Source organism: Cynara cardunculus, unplaced genomic scaffold (assembly GCF_001531365.2).
Source record: "Cynara cardunculus var. scolymus isolate 2C unplaced genomic scaffold, CcrdV1 Un_Scaffold_2941, whole genome shotgun sequence".
Lineage (NCBI taxonomy): Eukaryota > Viridiplantae > Streptophyta > Magnoliopsida > Asterales > Asteraceae > Cynara > Cynara cardunculus.
In genome coordinates this window covers 49,497-68,337 of record NW_020201286.1, presented here as the reverse complement: position 1 = coordinate 68,337, position 18,841 = coordinate 49,497, and the positions used below count along the sequence as shown (strand labels likewise).

The window sequence follows — 18,841 nt, the reverse complement described above, 5'->3', positions numbered from 1 at the left end:
AACTCTATAAAGTGTTTGGTACTTTTAGGACCCTCCCCCAAACTTAAGGGAAACAATGTCTTCATTGTGAGTGTGACAAGGCTACAAATTGGCCAAATTGAAATGAAGGCCCAATTGAATCAATGTAAAACTTTGGAAATGGTTGGCTAGTTCTAGAGGTTCAATTAAAAACAAAGATGGGTAAGCTTTGGATTATTGGGGCTATGGCATCAATTCAAGCATTTGTACAACAACTTCATTATTTATTCTATTTTTGGTGCATAGATGGCCAAAATAATATATGCTACTAAAATCAGTGCCCAAAATTCTAGATTGAAACAAAAAAGCAAAGATGATTATCACAAGTGTGACTTGATCATTTTAAAAATAAAATGACTCAAAGCTAAGCACCATTGAAATAAAAAAGCAAAGATAATCAAACATAAGCATGGTATGATCATCTTAAATGAAAAGGACACAAAAACATATAAGAGAGGGACGGTCTCTTATGATCACAATAATACCGACACCGACATATTTTAAAACAACAAATACAGAAACACAAGTTAAACATGAAAACACAGAGTATGGTAAGAAGGCAAAACTTGTCCTACTCAGATTGAGTAGGGGAGTTAGAATACTGTTGTAAGACTGAGGTTAAGATATCTGATAGTGGGAGCAACTTGTTAGAATATTTCTCTCTCCACTTATGCTTCAATCATTTCCTCTGTATGTCCTTTACTCCTTTTTCATGAGTGGAAGATTTAATGGAACAAATATGGGAACATTCGTCACTTCCATCAGGGTACCTAAGGGAATTAAAAACATTAAAAGTCACTTTTTGATTTTGGACTCTTATGGTTAACTCTCCCTTCTGTACATCTATCAGGGTTCTTCCAGTAGCTAGGAAAGGTCTTCCTAAGATAATGGGAATGTCCTTGTCAGCTTTAAAGTCTAGGATGATAAAATCAGCTGGGAAAATAAACTTATCAACCTGAACTAGGACATCCTCAATTCTTCCTTTAGGATAGGCTATGGACTTATCAACTAATTGTAGAGTCACAATTGTAGGTCTAGCTTCACCTATGCCTAGGGTATTGAAGACAGATAAAGGCATCAAGTTTATACTAGCACCTAAGTCACATAGAGCTTTTCCTATCTCTTTTCCTCCAATTGAACAAGAGATTATAAAACTTACAGGATCTTTCAACTTAGGAGGGATTTTACTGGACAACAAAGTACTACACCTTTCAGTCAGAGCTACAGTCTCATACTCAGTCAACTTTTTCTTTTTACTCAAAATGTCTTTTGGAAACTTTGCATAACTTGGCATCTGCTCAACAGTCTCAACCAAAGGTATGTTTATATGTAACTGTTTAAAAACATCAAGAAATTTTCTAAATTGTAATTCTTCCTTTTGATTCCTTAACCTTTGGGGATAAGGAATATAAGGAGTGACTACAGTAGGAGAAGTAGTCTTTTGAAGAGTAGGTGCTGAAATAGTGTTCAAAGGTGGTTCTATAATGGATTCTGATTCAGTTCTACAAGGGATTATAGGACTGGTCAGGACAACTATTGTGGGACTGCCACCAGATTGTGTCACATCCACTATAATATTCTTTTTGGGAGTCTGGATTGTCTTGGGTTCATCAGGAAATAACAACGAAACTTCTGATCTTTCTGGAATGGTTGTAATATCAATGGGCTTAACTATGAGTTTAGGTCCACTGATACTATCTGACTGGTTCATATGAATGGTAGTAACAGGAGATAGTACTAGGGTAACAGAATCTGGTACCACAGTTTTCTTTTGAAGCTCTGCTTTGCTTGGTTCTTTTTGTTCTTTTTGGGGATTTTCTATTAAAGTCTTATTACTCCCCAATGTCACAACCTTGACATGCTCTTTTCCTTCTCTCCGAAGTGTCTCTGTATCACTAGGTAAAAAATCTAAAGGTCTTTGTCTCATTTCCAAAGCTACTTGTCCAACCTGTTTTTCAAGGTTTCTGATTGAAGCCTGAGTTTGGGTTATGAACCCTTTCATCATTGCTTCCAAGGAAGTAGACGAATCAACAGACTGATGTGCTGTATCTTGGAAAGAGGGTTGATGACTTTGTTGTTGAAAACTTGTTTACTGGTTGAAAATCGGCTGGGTAGGGTATTGTTGGTAAAAATTGGGTTGGTGATTGTAGGAATCACTTTGATGTTGTTGTTGAAAACCAACAGGTTCATTCAAGGTTGGAGCATTCCAGAAAAAAATTGGGTGTTGTTGCCACCCTGCATAATAAGCTTGAGAATCAGAACAACCCCTGTTTTGATTTTCAAAAAAATTAACTGACTCTAGGTTAGATGCACATTGATCAAATGGATGACCTCCTCCACATAACATACATGATATAGAATTGACAGTAGGATACGATGTTGCATCAACAGTTCGCACATCTGGGCTAACATTCATATTCTTAATCATGTCAGTTATAGATGTGAGTTGTGTTGTAAATGCATTATATGCATCTGCTTCATGTATCCCAACTGTATTATTCTATATTAATGCATGTGGATCAACCCAATATCCATTATTATTTGAAATTTTCTCAAGTATGTCATACTCATCATTATAAGTACAAGTTGTGAAAGCTCCTCCTGCACTAGCATCAAGCATTTGCTTAGCAACAGTTGTTAAACCATTGTAAAACGTCTCTAGCTGAATACAAGAAGGAATGCCATGGTAAGGGCATTTTCTCAACAACTCCTTGTACTTTTCCCAAGCATCATGTATTGCTTCATTATCCATTTGTCTAAACAAACATATTTCATCTCTGGATTCAACGTTGCTGTTGGGAGGAAAATATTTTCTCAAAAATTTCTTTACAAGGCCATTCCAAGAGATTATGGAATTTGGTTATAAAGAGTTAAACCATAATTTTGTTCTATCCCTAAGAGAAAATGGACAAAACTTCAGCCTTAAGGCATCATCAGACACTCTAGGGATAAGAAAACAATAAGTTATTTCTATTAAAGATTTTAAGTGTAAATGACGGTCTTCAGATTGCAAACCACTGAACTGGCCAATAGTCTGCAACATCTGAAACATGACAGGTGTGAGCTCAAAGTGAGTTGCCTTAATTTGTGGCCTTAGTATTATTGAATTTAATTGACTAAAAACAGGAATATCATAGTCCATGATTTCTCTATCCCGAGAATCTGCTATACGTATGATGTTCTCCATAATAGTAACATGTGGTAGAAAAATTAACTTTTACGAACTTTACTTTAAAAGAAAAACTTTAGCGTGCTATCCCCGGCAACGGCGCCAAAAACTTGCTCGTCGGTTTATTCAACCTTAGATTTCAACACAAAAATAGAACTCGGAGCAAGTATACACCTCGAACTACTGTCGTCTCGTAACAAGTAATAATGGTATAAGTACCAGATATCGTTCCCACAGAGATATCTTGTAAAGTTCTTCAAAAGTCCAGTTTATAAAAATTAATTTCAGATGGCGAAACGAGGAATTTGATTTATCTAAAATTGGGAGGTTTGATTAACAACTAAGAAAATATCAATCTTAAAAAGAAGCACAGGGTGCAACAGTTGATTAAGACACTAAACAAATGATTCAGCAAAAAGGTGACATAGCATTCCTGTCACAATTATCTAAAATCAATAAATGATTTTATATAACTATGACAGTATCAACTATCGGGTCAGACGGCCTCCCAATAGTACACACCGGTCAACGTGCTATCGATACGATATCATTTATGTTAGACGTCGTGAATCCTAGCACAACACAGTGTTACCATCCTACACCGTAGAAGTATAGCGTTTGTCAGACACTAAAGCTATTTATAGTCTTCTCATATTACATCAAGTTTTGAAAGTCAATACATTTTTATACACAAAATTAGTCAATTAATTTTAATGTAATCATCATATGAAATATTAAGCACCTGAAACAAATAGTAGACTATAATGCTAATAAGACACCTTTGTACTTTCACATCGGCTTTGGTCTTAATTTCCCGTTACACCCCAAGCTAATGCGTTAGCCCATCATCGCTCGGTTTCTTCTCTCGAATGATGTAAGGACTGAAAAATAAATACTGATACGGAAAAGTAAAATGCAGAAAATAAATTGCAGAAAGTAAATTACAAGAAATGGAAATACTGGAATTTAATGTACTGTAAATTAAATGACAGAAATATAAATGACTGAAAGTAAATTGCTGGAAATTAAATGACAGAAAAGTAAATTGCAGTAAAGTAAAGACTGAAATGTAAATGACTAAAATATAAAGACTGAAATGTAAAGGACTAAAATATAAAGACTGAAATGTAAATGACTGAAATATAAATTATTAATAACTAAATATTATTAATTAATATTAATCTAAGTAATGATGTAAGACTTGTGTACTTGATAAGATGGAGATGTGACATATGAAAGCATGGAAAGAAGAGTTTGACTTTGAGGAAGCTTGGAAGACAAGTAACAAAACTTGCAAAACAAGTTTCGTTATAAAAACCGAAAAGTATACTTGCAAACTCTTAAAAACAGATTATTTAGTCTACGTAAATTAGTCGTGAGCCACAAAGGATGAGATCCAATGTAAAGTAACAACGATCGACTACTTCGTAACTCGTAACAAAAGTCAGAAAACGTAATGTAACTTGAAAATAAAAACAGAAATGAGATGAAGATTAAATACGAGCACTTGTATTAAACTTGAGAACGAAATCACACTTCACAAAAATCGGTTCTTGGTTGGAAGCAAGGAAACCGAAATCATGAAACCAAAAGCAATAATCTAGAGAGTAAATGTTTAAAACTCAAAGATTTGAGAATTAACAAATGAGAAGTTAAGTAAAAGTATGTTTAAAACAAGCCTTAAGCCTTCTATTTATAGGCTAAGGGAGCTTGCTAAGTGGGAGCCACCTAATAAGACAAAAGGCTCTTCAAAAATGGGCTTTGACCAGGCCCAAGGTCATTGACCCATCAGCTTCAAGGGAGCAGCCCAAGAATTCTCGGCCTAGGCAAAAGTGCAGCTCACGGACAGGTGCTATAGGATTCTGCCACTCCTGGTCCTATAGGACTGCTGCAGGATCGGGACCAAAAATCATCAAAAACCTGCATAAACAGGGGATTAACATTAGATATACTATATTACTAGTAATATATGAAAAAGACATAAAAAGACTCAATTAAGACACTAATGGGCAAATAAAACAAAAGAAAATGGTTAAATGATGTAATAAGGTTAATAAATTAACACTTATCACAACCCAAACACACCCAAGATGTTATATGAACTAAATGTCAAGTCCAAATAAACAAAACAACCCATAATAAAAGAAAGGCCCAAAAAAACGGCCCAGAAGACCAGCATCAAGCCCAAATGGCCAGCATCTCTCCTACATCGCCCAACAGCTCTGGCGACCGGAAAACGACCCTTTGCCCTCGTTTCTTCATCGTTTTCGATGATTCTTTTTCTTAAAACTCTAGAAAATGATTTTCCTTAACCATAGAAACAAAAATCAACGAAAACCATCAAGTATTGAGTCTCCTACGCTCGTTTAAAGTTATGGTTTTAAAACACTCGAAAATCAATAAAAAACTCAAAATCGAACATTCAAAACTAAAATATGAGACATAAGGCTTCAAAGGTTTCATAGAGGACCTAAAAACGAAGCCATCCATATAAAGAACTCAAAATTTGGTTGAGTATTTTTCCTCCAATCGTCAATAAACGGAGCTTTTCGAACCCGAACTTCAACCTCCGATTCCTCTTTCGAAACTCAACGAAAGTTCGGTTTTCTTGAAGCAAAAGTGTAGAGAAAAGTGTTGTCTACATGTATTTGTATTGTTTTGTCATAATAGTTGAAAATTCAGACTAATAGAAAGCTTCAAATGAGTTGTCGTTTTCAAGTTTCTAAAAAATTTCAGATATGGTGTATTTACAAAATAGTTCCTTCTATTTTGGACCTGTTAACATCTGACCCAACCCCTTAACTATCATAAAAATGCATTCGGTCCCCTGACTCTATTACTTTTGACATATTTACACATTTCACCCTTAATATGACATGTTCCTTCATTTTTAATCCGATTTTCAAATATGTTTATATTTTTTTATCCAATAAAATAAAACTCATTTTATTTTACTTTTCTTTTTTTTTGCTTTCTAATTTATTTATTTACCTTATTTTGGGGTGTCACAACAGTGGCTTCACTATCTTCTTCAGTTGTTGCAGCGATGAGTAGACGGTTGATGTATCAGACTCGACACTATCTTTCGTAGCATGCATTCCCATCCATGTCACAACTGATTCGGTAAGCTACGTGTCCGGTCCACGGAGAACTGCCTTCGGTCCCCCAAACTGACTTACTCATGGCAACCTTCCGGCCGCCTAACGACTGCGCATACCTTTTCTTGCTCCATCCCAAAGGTAGCTTGAATTGGCATTGTACAAATATATAGCCAGTAGAAAGACGCTCTTTAATGGAACTTTAGCTTTAGCTAGTCGTGACCAAGAAACCACCGGTTTCGCTTGGTGGGCCGGGAATGCCCGGCTTATCAATTTATCCGGTAAACTTCCAAGGGCTCATGTAGCCCATGCCAGATTAATCGTATTCTGGGCAGAAGCAATGAATCTATTTGAAGTGGTTCTTCACTTGTTTACAGCCACATCCTCGTCTCGAGAATCATCATCCTTAGAGCTCATGTCCTCCTTCTCATCAAAATTAGAATTGTTCAATATTCCCTTTCCTTTGACTCCTTCAGTATTAACATTCTTGGTGGAACTAATCACCATATCCACAACTTCTTCCTCCCTCTCTATTGGTTGAGATTGGCTAGTCAAAATGGTTTCAAGGCTGGATTGTTTGGATTCCTTGGATTCCAAAATAGGTTTGGGTTGTATCTTACTTTGGGTAGGGGTGGGTATTGTATTGGTTTCTAAAGTAGGAGCAGTTGTTGATTCTCCTAAAATGAAGGCAGTGGCATGGAATACATCATCCAAGATATGTGATTTTTGTAGGTTGGATTCGGCAACAGGAATGGGTAGAGCTTTTGAGTTATAAGCAGAATGCTCAGTGGTTTGAGGGCTTGGGGGTAGAGGGAAATGACCACCAAGTAATAAAACTTGGTGTTCATCATTTGTAGGAGATGAGGATTCTCTATTGATATCAACATTAAGGAATTTATGGCTAGAAGAACCTGAGGAAACAGAATAAGGAAGAGGCTTTGGTGATAGAATGTTGAGTTCTGCCATGATCATCACTCCCTATTTTTAGTTTATTTAATGGTGGTTTCTTGGTTGAAGAACACCTAGCCATCGATTTTCCTTTTGTTGTCTCAACAACATTCGACCTAACAATCTCCATTGATTCAGATATGTTTCCTTCTTCCTCAAATTTCTTCTCCTTTCACTCGATTGATCAGGCCCTGTTTTGCCCTCTTCTCTCTTAGCCTTTGATTTAACTCTCCCCATGATAGATTTTGTTTTGAATGCACTTGCAATCCACAGTAAACTAGCCAACTCTTTGTGTAAAATCGAATAAAGTTATTATTTGGAAGCAAGTTGGTTTACTGTAGTGCATTATATTGTGGGTTTTAGTTGGGAAGAAACTGAACAAAGGAGAGTTGAGGGGGTAGTGGTTACAAATTAACTAAGGGTAAATAAGGATACTTTGGTTAGAGGTTTAGGGCTAATGATATTAAATCTTTGGATAATATTGAGAATCATATGCTTTTTGCTAAAAATCTAATTTTAAAAGGCATCTTTGAGACTCTTGAGTATATTTTCGGCTGATAAGACCTACGGGCTAGGTGCAGGTTGCTGCAACAATGCAAGGAATTGCTATAGCAACTATACCTTTTTCAAAAAAAAATCTTGTTAGTCTAAAAAACATATAAAACTAACCAAACTTTCAAAAATGAAAGCACTATATTCATATATGTACATTATTTATAAGCTATAATAGCCTTCAACATCATATTCTAGGATTGAGTGAGGTGTACCACATATGTGGTACCTGTGAATTCTACAACATCATTATAGGACTTCACTCTTTGACCATTTACTTTAAAAATGGATCCATTGTTGAGGTCAATAAGTTCCACTACTCCATGATTATGAACTTTGTGAACCTCAAATGGCCCTATCCACTCGGATCTTAGTTTTCATGGAAAAAGTTTCAACCTTGAATTAAAGAGCAATACCTTTTGACCAGCTACAAAGTCTCTTTGAGATATCTTCTTATCATGCCAATTTTTAGTTTTGTCTTTGTAAATCTTGGCATTCTCATATGCTTGATCCCTCAGCTCTTCAAGCTCATTGATTTGTAGCTTTCTTCTTTCACTTGCAACATTCACACACATATTAAGTTGTTTCAAATTCGAAAAGGCTTTATGCTTAAGTTCTAGTAGTAAGTGATAAGTTTTTCCAAAGACTAGCTTGTGGGGAGACATTCCAATGGGGGTTTTATAGGCAGTCGTATAGGTCTAAAGAGCATCATCAAGTTTGAAGGACCAATCTTTCCTTGTTGGTTTTACCACTTTTTCTAAGATCCTCCTGATCTCCCTATTTGAAAGTTCGGCTAAGCCATTTGTTTGAGGGTGATATGAAGTAGCAATCTATGACTTATGTTGTATTTTTCAAGAACTTCTTTCATCATGTTATTCAAAAAATGGGTACCCTCATCATTAATCATAGCTCTGGGAGACTGGGAGTACCAAATCTTCTAATAATATGCTTATGCAAAAAATTTGACCATTGTCTGTGCATCATTGGTGTGGTATGCTGCAGCTTCTACCCATTTGGATAATCTATAACTACCAAAATATATTGATAGTTTCCAGACATGGGATATGGTCCCATAAAGTCTATCCTCCATAGATCAAAGAATGCAACTTCAATGGAATTTAAGGGCATTTCATGTCTTTGGGAGATGGATCCAACCTTCTGACGTTCATTGCACCTTTTGACAAAGTTATCGGCATCTTGAAATAGGGTAGGCTAGAAAAATTCAGTTTGTAGGACCTTGGTTGCAGTTCTTTGGCCACTAAAATGGCCACCATATGCAGCAACATGGCAATGCTACAATACTGCAGACACATCCTCATGAGATATACACCTTCTAAGGTTCTAGTCAGCCCCTAATTTAAACAAAAAAGAGGTCATCCCATAGATAACTCTTTGCATCATGAAGTAACTTTTTTCTTTGGTTTTTATTTAGCTCTGGTGGTATGATTCCAACAACCGAGAAATTTGCAATGTCTACAAACCATGGGGCTGTGGAATGCTGCTGCATCAAGAGCTGCTCGTCTGAGAATTTTTCATTGATTTCACCAGAGCTTGAATCTCTTTCTCTAATATTGACAAGTGATTTGTATCTTGGTTATTTATTCCCTTTCTGTCTACTATTACAATATCAAACTCTTGTAACAAAAGCACCCACCATATTAACCCTGGCTTGGCATCCTCTTTAGAAATCAAAAGTCACCTTATAAGCACAAATTCTGCAGATTTAGACACACAGATTCTTCAAACACTTTTGTGCAATAGTTCCTTCTTCAAGAACACTTCCACCGCCACACACACACTTTCTTTTCTCTCAAAGGTTTCTTTTAAAAGAAAACCCAGATAAGATAAGATCTTATCTTTTCACTTCCCAATATATATTTCTTAATAAGGCGGTGGTGGATTTTACTATTATAAACCTCTTTAGGCGGTGGGTTTTATTATTTTAAAACCACCTTTCTTAACCATGAAGGCTTATCTCATCTCATAATAAAATATTAATAACACAATTAGGCATTTTACCTCTCCCAACATGTAGTTCAATTTACGTGTACATATATATGTGAACACCTACGCATGCGTGCACAATATCACCTTTTTCACATATACACATTCTATCCATGCATTTAATTGAATAACATGAATGTCATCATGTATTTCACAAAATAATCACATAAAGATGTTAAGCCAACATAAAAACAGAAATAACATAAAAACAGAAGCAAAATGCAAGTAGAGTAAAAGAATGTAAAATATGCTACAAACAAAACACCGTGTCTGTTTCTACCATCTACAGCAACACAAATTACCCAGTCTTAGTCTTGGGTGTAAAATTGGAAAAAGAAGGTATATACAGACCTCATGTACAATTAGTGATACTGACATTACCATGTATATACAGACCTCATATGCACATCACCATGTACAATTCGTGATACCCTTACCCAAATAGATATGTGGTAATTTGTTTTAGAAGCAAAAGGTGTTAAGCCAACATAAAAACAGAAGCAAAATGCAGTAGAGGAGCGACAGAATTGCAATCAAACATAAAAACATAAAGAAAAACATGAAGATTCAAGTAAAGGAGCGACATATAAGGTGGCTTTACCTAATTCGAGTAGAGGAGCGACAAAAGAGGAGCGATGGATGACGATGGAAGAGGAGCGATGGATGACGATGGGAGACCGAAGAGGAGCGATGGATTGATATATATATATATATATATATATATATGTGAGAAAGCAACAATTGATTGAATCATCATCTTAGGAAGATCAATCTGAATCGTCATCTTGGGAAGGAAAAGCAATCGAGGAATGTATGTATAGTTGGGAACCTAAAAAGTAATCGTTGCTTCCAGTGATTTTATATTATATATATACTTTTTAATTTTTAATTTAAGGGGTTATTTGTTTACCTCTTAATAGTTCCATTAAGAGGCAACCTCTGAATCGTTAAGAGGTGAATCTTGTTTGGCAAAAAAAAGTCTGCCTCTTAATGGTTCTAAAAACTTCTGAATGATTTTGTATCCTGAATCTCCCTTAACAATTAAGAGTCCTAATTTCATTGTACACAATTACCTAACAATTATATTTCATTTTGCACTATACCATGAGAGCCTCTTAATCATTCTGACCACTTAATCATTCTGCATCAAACCATTCAGCAATTGCCAAACAGCCCCTTCAAGACTTTAAGACTTTTAAGACATTTACCAAATTTGGTTAATAAGGTGGTATAGATTATTATTAATTATTATTGCCGCCAATTTTTTCATGAAAATTTTAAAAAATTTAAATTTCCAACAGAATAATTATTTGTTTTATAAAATAAAAGTCTGTCGGAAACCCGTCGAAGTTTTTATAAAAAAGTCAAATTCTTTTGGTTTTCCTTTAAAAATAACTTTGGAAGGAGAAATTTTTTTTTTTTTGAGAATTTTGGACGGACTTCCGACGGATTTTTATTTTAACGATAAACAATTAAAGTCCAATAGTATTTGTTAAAACACAATTGAACTTAATAAGACTTAATAGATCCATTAGCGTTAAATAGAAGCATTAAATCCAAGTTGAACCAATAAAGCCTAATACGCTCATTAATTAGGTTTATTGGTCTATCTGGCTTATTCGTACAGTTCATTTGGGTTGTTTACTTACGGTTTATTCGCACAGAACATGGCTTAATCACATAGATAGAAATGGTGTGTTGTCCCCATTCAGCCACAAAAATGACACCCTACCCCTTATTTAAAGCATTGCCTCCTTCCCAAATGAGACACCCCATCGTCAACCTCTTTATGATTATTTGTTTTGATGTTCAAATAATTAATATTAGGGGGTAAATCGGTCATTTATGTCATTCAAACTGTTGATTCAGATAAAAAAAAGTAAACAACAACACCTATTTATCCAGACAGACAAATTTATCTAGACGGACAAATTTATTCATACATGACTTAATAATTTTTTTGGTAAACAATCCTTAAGATCCATTAAAACCCAAACAGTACATGTTAAAGCCCAACTAAATCGAATAAGACCCAATAGATCAATTAAAGCCCAATAAAGCCTAGTTGAATCAAAGGAAGTTATTGAGCTTCAAAACTTGTAAATCATACATAAAAATACATACCTCTTAAAATTCAACAAGTAACCGTTTAACATGCTTTATAATATAGTATAGATTTGTAACAAAAAGAAAAGAAACAACATTTTTAATATATTTTAGTTAATCTATAATTATGTATTTTAAATAAGATAAAAGTGTGAAATGAAAAATGAAAGCATAAGAAATGTAAAACAAATTAATTCATATGTATTCATAATATTTATCATCATGATTAAATAAAAAAATATTCAATATTGGGTTCATTTTTAAAGGTATTCACTACACGATTTTAATTGTATTATTTGTAAACAAAGAAACGCATTTTATTAATATGTTTTAGTTCATATATGATTTTCTATATTGATATGATAAGTGTGTAACAAAAATAAGGGATATAATTTATATCAAATAATTAATTATAAGAGTATAAAATGTAATATATAAATTAAAATAGTTTAATTTATAACCATGTGCATCGCAAAATACACAATTTAAATGGCTAAGATTTAATATTAAGTTTGATCCAACGGTGGAAATAAAAATGACAGTTTTTTGATTCAGCGAAATCAATATTATATATGATTAAAATAAATTGTTGTTTGATTTTTGTTTTATGTAGGAACCTAGAATCCTTTAATGTTCTAATAATCACATCCTACGTCAATAGATGAACGGAAGCAATAACTATGATATTAGATAGTTAGCAGAAATGAATAAAACACAAATAAGATTAAGGTGTTGAACAAGTTGCTTGTATTGAATGATTGAAGAGAACTACAAGAACACCATGAACAAGGCTTGAGTGTGTGTAAAGAGAACTCTCAACAATATTCCAAATCTCACAAGTGTATATCTAATCTCGCTCTAGCAGCAAAGAGCATCTTCAAAATATGGCAATTAAGGGATCATATTTCCATAGAGGAAACATCCTTTTACAGGTCATTACCAAAAAGGAATCTTCTATAATTTAGGCTATAATCTTTGGCATCGCGTCCACCAATCATTAGCCTCCACGATCCTTGAAAGATGTAACCGTTTCTACACACGTGTCAGCCTATGATTGGAACACTTGTGAAATGCGTCGTGGAAATTTTGTGTGCAAGCTAAGGGGAAAAGGAGACCCAGAGGCTCTGCATGTATAATGTAGAGGCTCTGTGTCTGGAATGAGGCTCTATATCAAGTTCTTAAGCTTTTTAATGCTAAGACTTTATCTTCCTTTACTTAGCACGGGCTCTGTATGCAAGGGACACCTTTGTGTCCGAGTACCTCTTAGCTGTGCGACCTCTGCATCCGAGTTCTTGTTCCAGACTGCTTTCTAAACTAAGTTCTCTTGATTAGAGCAAAAGGCTTTTTACGTACACTTCATGAAATATAGATCTAACATCCTAAATAAATAGTCTGAATAATAAAAATTACCATTTTAACCTTATGTCTACATAAATGTTGGATGAAAATAAACTGTGTGATAAATATTTTAATTGACAAAATATTAAAATAATATAAATTATTTAACATAACAAAAGTAATATGAATTCAACGTTTTCATGGCACGATACAAATTAATAACTTAAAATATGTTTAAAACAATAAAGTGTTATTGTTTGATTACAATTTTTAATTTATGCATGTTTGGGATTCCGATGTTGATTAAAATTGCAGGACAAAGATAATTTTGAAAAATGATTTAACGGGTCTGATCCAATGTTAATTTCTTAAGATGATTTAATTTAGGTTTGAATTAACATATGTTTCTATATTATGAAAAAAGGCGAAAAATTGTGTGAGAAATGTAGTTAATGTGAAAAGCGTAATAAGGGATCTAGACCCTTGATCATGTTTATCTCAAACCCACCCATAAATCTAGGGGTGCTAAAAAACCCGACTAACCCGATCAATCCAACCCATCCAACACTAAATAATTCAACCCGAAGCAACCCAATGTCTAATCGAGTTGTGAAATTTTCAAACCGTAGTTATTGAGTTGAAATTAGATTACTATTATTTGAATCCAACCCAACCCAATGAACCCGATATCCTTGTATTTCTTGAATTTAATATGATTATTGAGTTTCTATTTATGTATACATTAGATAATTATACTATCATGTACTTTCTTCATATACATATATTTTCAATCTATTTTCCATCTCTTTATAACTCATTTGTATATATGTACGGTAATTGTGAACATATATATATATAAATTGAGAAAATTAACTCAATGAGATATATGTAAGATTTAAGAAGTATGAAATAAGTTGTATTAGATGATTGATGATGAAAAATAAATTATGACTATAGAAATAACATATTCAAGGTTAGAAGAATATTTTAATGTATCAAAGTATCAATCCGACCAACCCGTACGGTTTGGGTTAGGTTGAGTTGAGTTGCACTTTGGTTTGGATTGAGTTGAGTTAAGATTTTTTAAAACACAAACATTGAATTAAGTTATTCAAATGTCTTTAACCCGATCAACCCAACTTATGAACATCTCGATAAATCTCATCTTAGTGCATCTTATCCTAATATAATTATAGACGAACACATTAACTCTCATTCCTATCCTAACTCAACTCTCATCAATAATATACCACAAACATAATAAAGGAATTTATTTATTACTTCATTCAATAATACCATGATCAATCATATTTATTTATTGTGGTTTTTGGTTGTGAAAATCCATCAACATTCATGATCAAATTGATTCCATTTCAAATGCATATTCATACAACATTTTCTTTTTATCCATTTGGGTTCTTGATCTCATGAAGCTTTTAACAGAAATGAAAGACCTACTCTCCTGTAACTTTCCCAATTGCTTTAGATCTGCAGCTCTCATTTCCCCATATACTCAAAAAGGGATCCCCCTCAAATTCCTTCTTTCTTGCACATCTCCAAAAACTTCAGACTCCCATCAATGGCTATCATAACAGAAGAACCAGACACATCACGCTCTTCTCCAAAGAAACCCAAACTTAAACCATCTTCACCATCATCAATTCCAAACCCTTTCACTTTTTGGTTCTACTTCACTATCTCAATCTCTCTCTTAACCCTGGTATTCGTCACAATTTCCTCTCTGACCACCCAACAAGACCCCAAAACATGGTTCCTTACACTACCAACCAATCTCAGGAACCACTACTCTAATGGCAGAATCATAAAAGTCCAAGCGACTCCTCACAGCGACTCCATTGAAGTCTTCACCACCCAAGATGGCCCAATTGATTCGTCACGTAATGTACTTATTGTACATGGGTTAGGTTGTAGCTCTTACATTTTCAGTGGCGTTGTCAAATCGTTAGGAAAAAAGGGCGTCCATGCTGTTGCCCTAGACCTTCCTGGTTCTGGGTTTTCTGATAAGTACGAAACGGTGACAGAAGAGAAGGTGATCGGGGGTTTCGGTAGGCTCCTAGAGTTGTATAATGAAATCAAGGAAAAGGGTCTGTTTTGGGGGTTTGATCAGTTAGTTGAGAAAGGGTATGTGAATTACGATTATGAAGAAAACGAGATCCGTTTGTCAAAAGTAGAGAGTCTGAAAGCCATAGAAGTAGGTCCAGAAGAGATGGGTAGGGTTTTAGGGCAAGTGATTGACACAATGGGTTTGGCCCCTGTTGATTTGGTTCTTCATGATTCAGCATTCAGTTTGGGAGCAAACTGGGTGGCTAAAAATCTAGGGCTTGTAAGTAGTGTAACTCTTGTTGATAGTACATCAAATCAAACTGCTTTTCCTTTATGGGTTTTGAAATTTCCAGTGGTTAGAGAGGTTGTTTCTGGTTTCGGTTTTGTGTTCAAGAATGTTATTCAGGCATGCTGTTCGAAATCCGGTGGTGGGTCTGATGCAGAGAGCCATAGACTTCTTTTGAAGGGTAGAAACGGATTAAAACCGGTTGTTGGAATGGGGAAGAAGATAAATTCTAGTTTTAATATTGCAGAATGGGGTAAACTCGACGGTGTGAAAGATTTACCAATGCAAGTGATTTGGTCTGAACAGTGGATCAAACAAGGGGAACAAGTTGCCGGAGAGCTTACTCAGGCAACCTTTGTCACACATTCCGGTGGCCGCTGGCCACAGGTGAGCATAAACAGTTTTGATTAGTTGAGATTAACAGTCTTTATATCCTTCAAATAATAGGCTGTGCTTTAATTTTGATCATTAAAACTTTTCAATATGCTTCTATTATTACTTGACTGGCTGTTTGGTTGGTTTTCCATTAATTCTAATATGGATAAAGTTGTCTGTATGGATTGAGAAGGTTCTTGTTTTGTAGGGATTTTTCATGAAAGTAAGGAACGTCTTTTTTAATTTGGAGCTGCAGGTTTGGAAAAAAATTGGCTCTCTGCATAATGCTCCACCTAGAAGCTTACTATATCATTAAGCCACTACCAAACAGTCATGTATAGCTGACCGAATAAGCTGCGACTCCCTTTAAGCTGCTAACAAACAGGTCCCACGATTAGTATAAATTGCTATTGGAAGTTAACAAGCTTGACACTCGTATTTAGTTAAAACAATAGAAGCCAATCCCATTTCCTAGGAGTTACTTAGGGTATAGATCATTAGTTTGCGTCTTTATTGACGTCTGCCTTTGTGAACAAAGTGGATTACTTGTTTTTATAGAATAAAGATTCATAATGTGAACCACAACCGAACTTCTTGGTCTTCAAATATATTGTATTTTTTTGACAAATTACATATGGGTCAAGGTTGATTCAATGAATATTCTAAAGATAAGCATACTCCTCGTTTGAAACATGTAATCTGAAATCGTTTTGGTGAATTCTTTGAGAACTTTTCAACCTAGATGGCAGCCTTTTGTGTCATTCAATAAGGCCGTGACAGTCCTCTTGTTGAACCTTGTTGGGCGATACTGTCTTTTTGCACATCCATTGAGTTCTAACAAATGAAAAACTTCAATGTATATGCCTTTGAATGATATTTGTCTGGTTGATTACCGTTCTGCAAAACACGTGGCCTTTGACTTATTTTGGCTATTGTTCTATTTTGTAGGTGTAGTGAATGTTATTTGTTGCAATATTGTAGTGTAGTTCAAGTGTATGCGAAAATTTGGTAAAAATGTTATAATCTTTAGAAGCAAATTAGTGTTCTTGAAGACATTTTTAGTGTTCTACAATGGTAAACCAAACCAAACCCAATGTATCCACTTCGGAAATGGCGTCTATGGAGGATAAGATATACATAGCCCTTACCTCTACCTCTAATGAGAAGGTTGTTTCAGTGAAGCCCCCCCCCCCCCTCCCCTCCAGGCCGCTTGCGGAAGTGTCCACATCGTGTAATTCTTTCAAGTTTTTAGTTGCTTAAAAACCTTCGTTGGCTAGATAACTCTTTGGTAACTGTGTGTGTCCTGGCTAGCTTGTTCATACCTTAACTCATTCCATTGGACCCTGAAGTTAATAGCTGTTGGTACAAAGGACAAGTAGGGACAAGACAGTACAAACAGATTTGTTTCATGTTTGGCAAGACTTCGGAGGCACAGCACAAACTTGAGTGGGACAAAAATGCATTTTCTCTCTCCTGCCAAAATAGGTAAAGTCAGAGAGATGAGACAAATTTAGTAAATTATTAAACTACTGATGTTAAATTATAACCCTTAAATCTTCCACGATTCTTTCACCTGCCTACCTCACTCTCGCTACGTCTAGTCCCGTCTGAGTGCCAAATGCACCCGCAGTGACCTTGCGGTGACTTGAACCGCTGACCTCTAGGGAGCAAGCCCAAAGTCTTTCCAGTTTAACTATTTCGCCAAGTTATGGCTAGATACTTATTCTTGCCATATGATTTAGTTGTTCTTCACCTGTGAATGGTTTGAGGGGAAAGCTTTAAAGCAATTAGAGAAGGTATTTATTTGAAACCAAACGGTCTGAATTCTTAAAACGTAAACAAACTCTTCTTCAAAATCCAAGGAGCCTTGCAGGGGCGGTGTCTTTTTTCAAACAATTTGATATCATATGTTTCTGTTGTTCCATCTAATGATGACATCTCTGATGAGTGCAGGATGATACAGCTGATGAACTAAGTGAAAGTATTTACGAGTTCGTGTCCAGATTGGCAAAACCTGTCAAAGTCGCCATGAAAAAAGAGCGCATACCAGAGCGTATCAGGCAAATGGTTGATGAAGCAACAGCCAATGTTCACCACCATGGTATTGGCGGTCATGACCATAGCCATGGTCATGGTTATAGTCAGGAAGTTGGATACCCAAGTGCTTATGGACTGGGCAATGAATTTAGTTGAGAATTTGTGCTTCTCATTTTTCTGGCTATGTTTTTTTAAGCTTTTTGTTTGTTTATGCTTTTTGATGGTTCAATGTTAATGACAACATGTAGAATGGTGTTGTTGAGTATTCTCTCAACGACGGTTGCTTAGGGCTATTTCTAATGGGTGAGATTGTAGTACATCAAAATGGTATCGTATGTAACAATTTACTCGGTAAACCCTTACCCCGGTAAGAGTTGTCACCCTCACTTATCGAGTAAAACTCTTCATCTTTATCATCGTTCTTGCCGGGTAAAATTTTTGACCTTTCCCATGTTCTTCCAGTAAGGAAAACTACCCAGCAAGTACTTACCGGGTAAGCATCTATTAAACGGCCCCTAACACATGATTCATAAAAATTGGTTTAAAATTGATTGGATGCAAACAGTAACTTTTTCACTAATAAAAAAAAAGAAAGAAAAAACTTAAGGGTTCAAACCACACCAATGGTGAAGAGAATGTGTGAGTTTATTTGTTGCATTTTGTTGTATATAATTATTATATACTTCAATTTTTTTTTCTCTAATCAATAACATCAGATCGTACATCATAAACTTAAGGGTGTATTTAGCTTTATGGAATGGTTTTGAGGGATTTGAATTTTGTGGAATGATTTGGAATCGAAGGAATTTGGATTTGTAAGGATTAGGAATCATTTGGTATGTTTGG

At 35.1% G+C, this 18,841-nt stretch overlaps 1 protein-coding gene and 1 non-coding gene across 2 annotated transcripts; both read left to right on the top strand.

Annotated features, from left to right (window-relative positions):
- Positions 1-2,696: 2,696 nt before the first annotated feature.
- On the top strand, positions 2,697-2,802 carry LOC112503380. The gene has a single exon (XR_003067948.1). It is a non-coding gene; the product is annotated as a small nucleolar RNA R71 (small nucleolar RNA).
- An 11,954-nt stretch (positions 2,803-14,756) lies between these two features.
- Positions 14,757-18,320, top strand: LOC112503379 (protein AUXIN RESPONSE 4). Its single transcript, XM_025107438.1, has 2 exons — positions 14,757-15,970; positions 17,912-18,320. The coding sequence occupies exons 1-2, from the start codon at positions 14,813-14,815 to the stop codon at positions 18,149-18,151; spliced, it is 1,398 nt and encodes a 465-aa protein (XP_024963206.1). The 5' UTR covers positions 14,757-14,812; the 3' UTR covers positions 18,152-18,320.
- Positions 18,321-18,841: the final 521 nt, after the last annotated feature.

Coding starts and splice junctions, on each gene's coding strand:
- LOC112503379 (XM_025107438.1), top strand. CDS start 14,813: ATGGCTATCATAACAGAAGAACCAGACACATCACGCTCTTCTCCAAAG. Junction 15,971..17,911: donor CCGGTGGCCGCTGGCCACAG/GTGAGCATAAAC, acceptor TGATGAGTGCAG/GATGATACAGCTGATGAACT.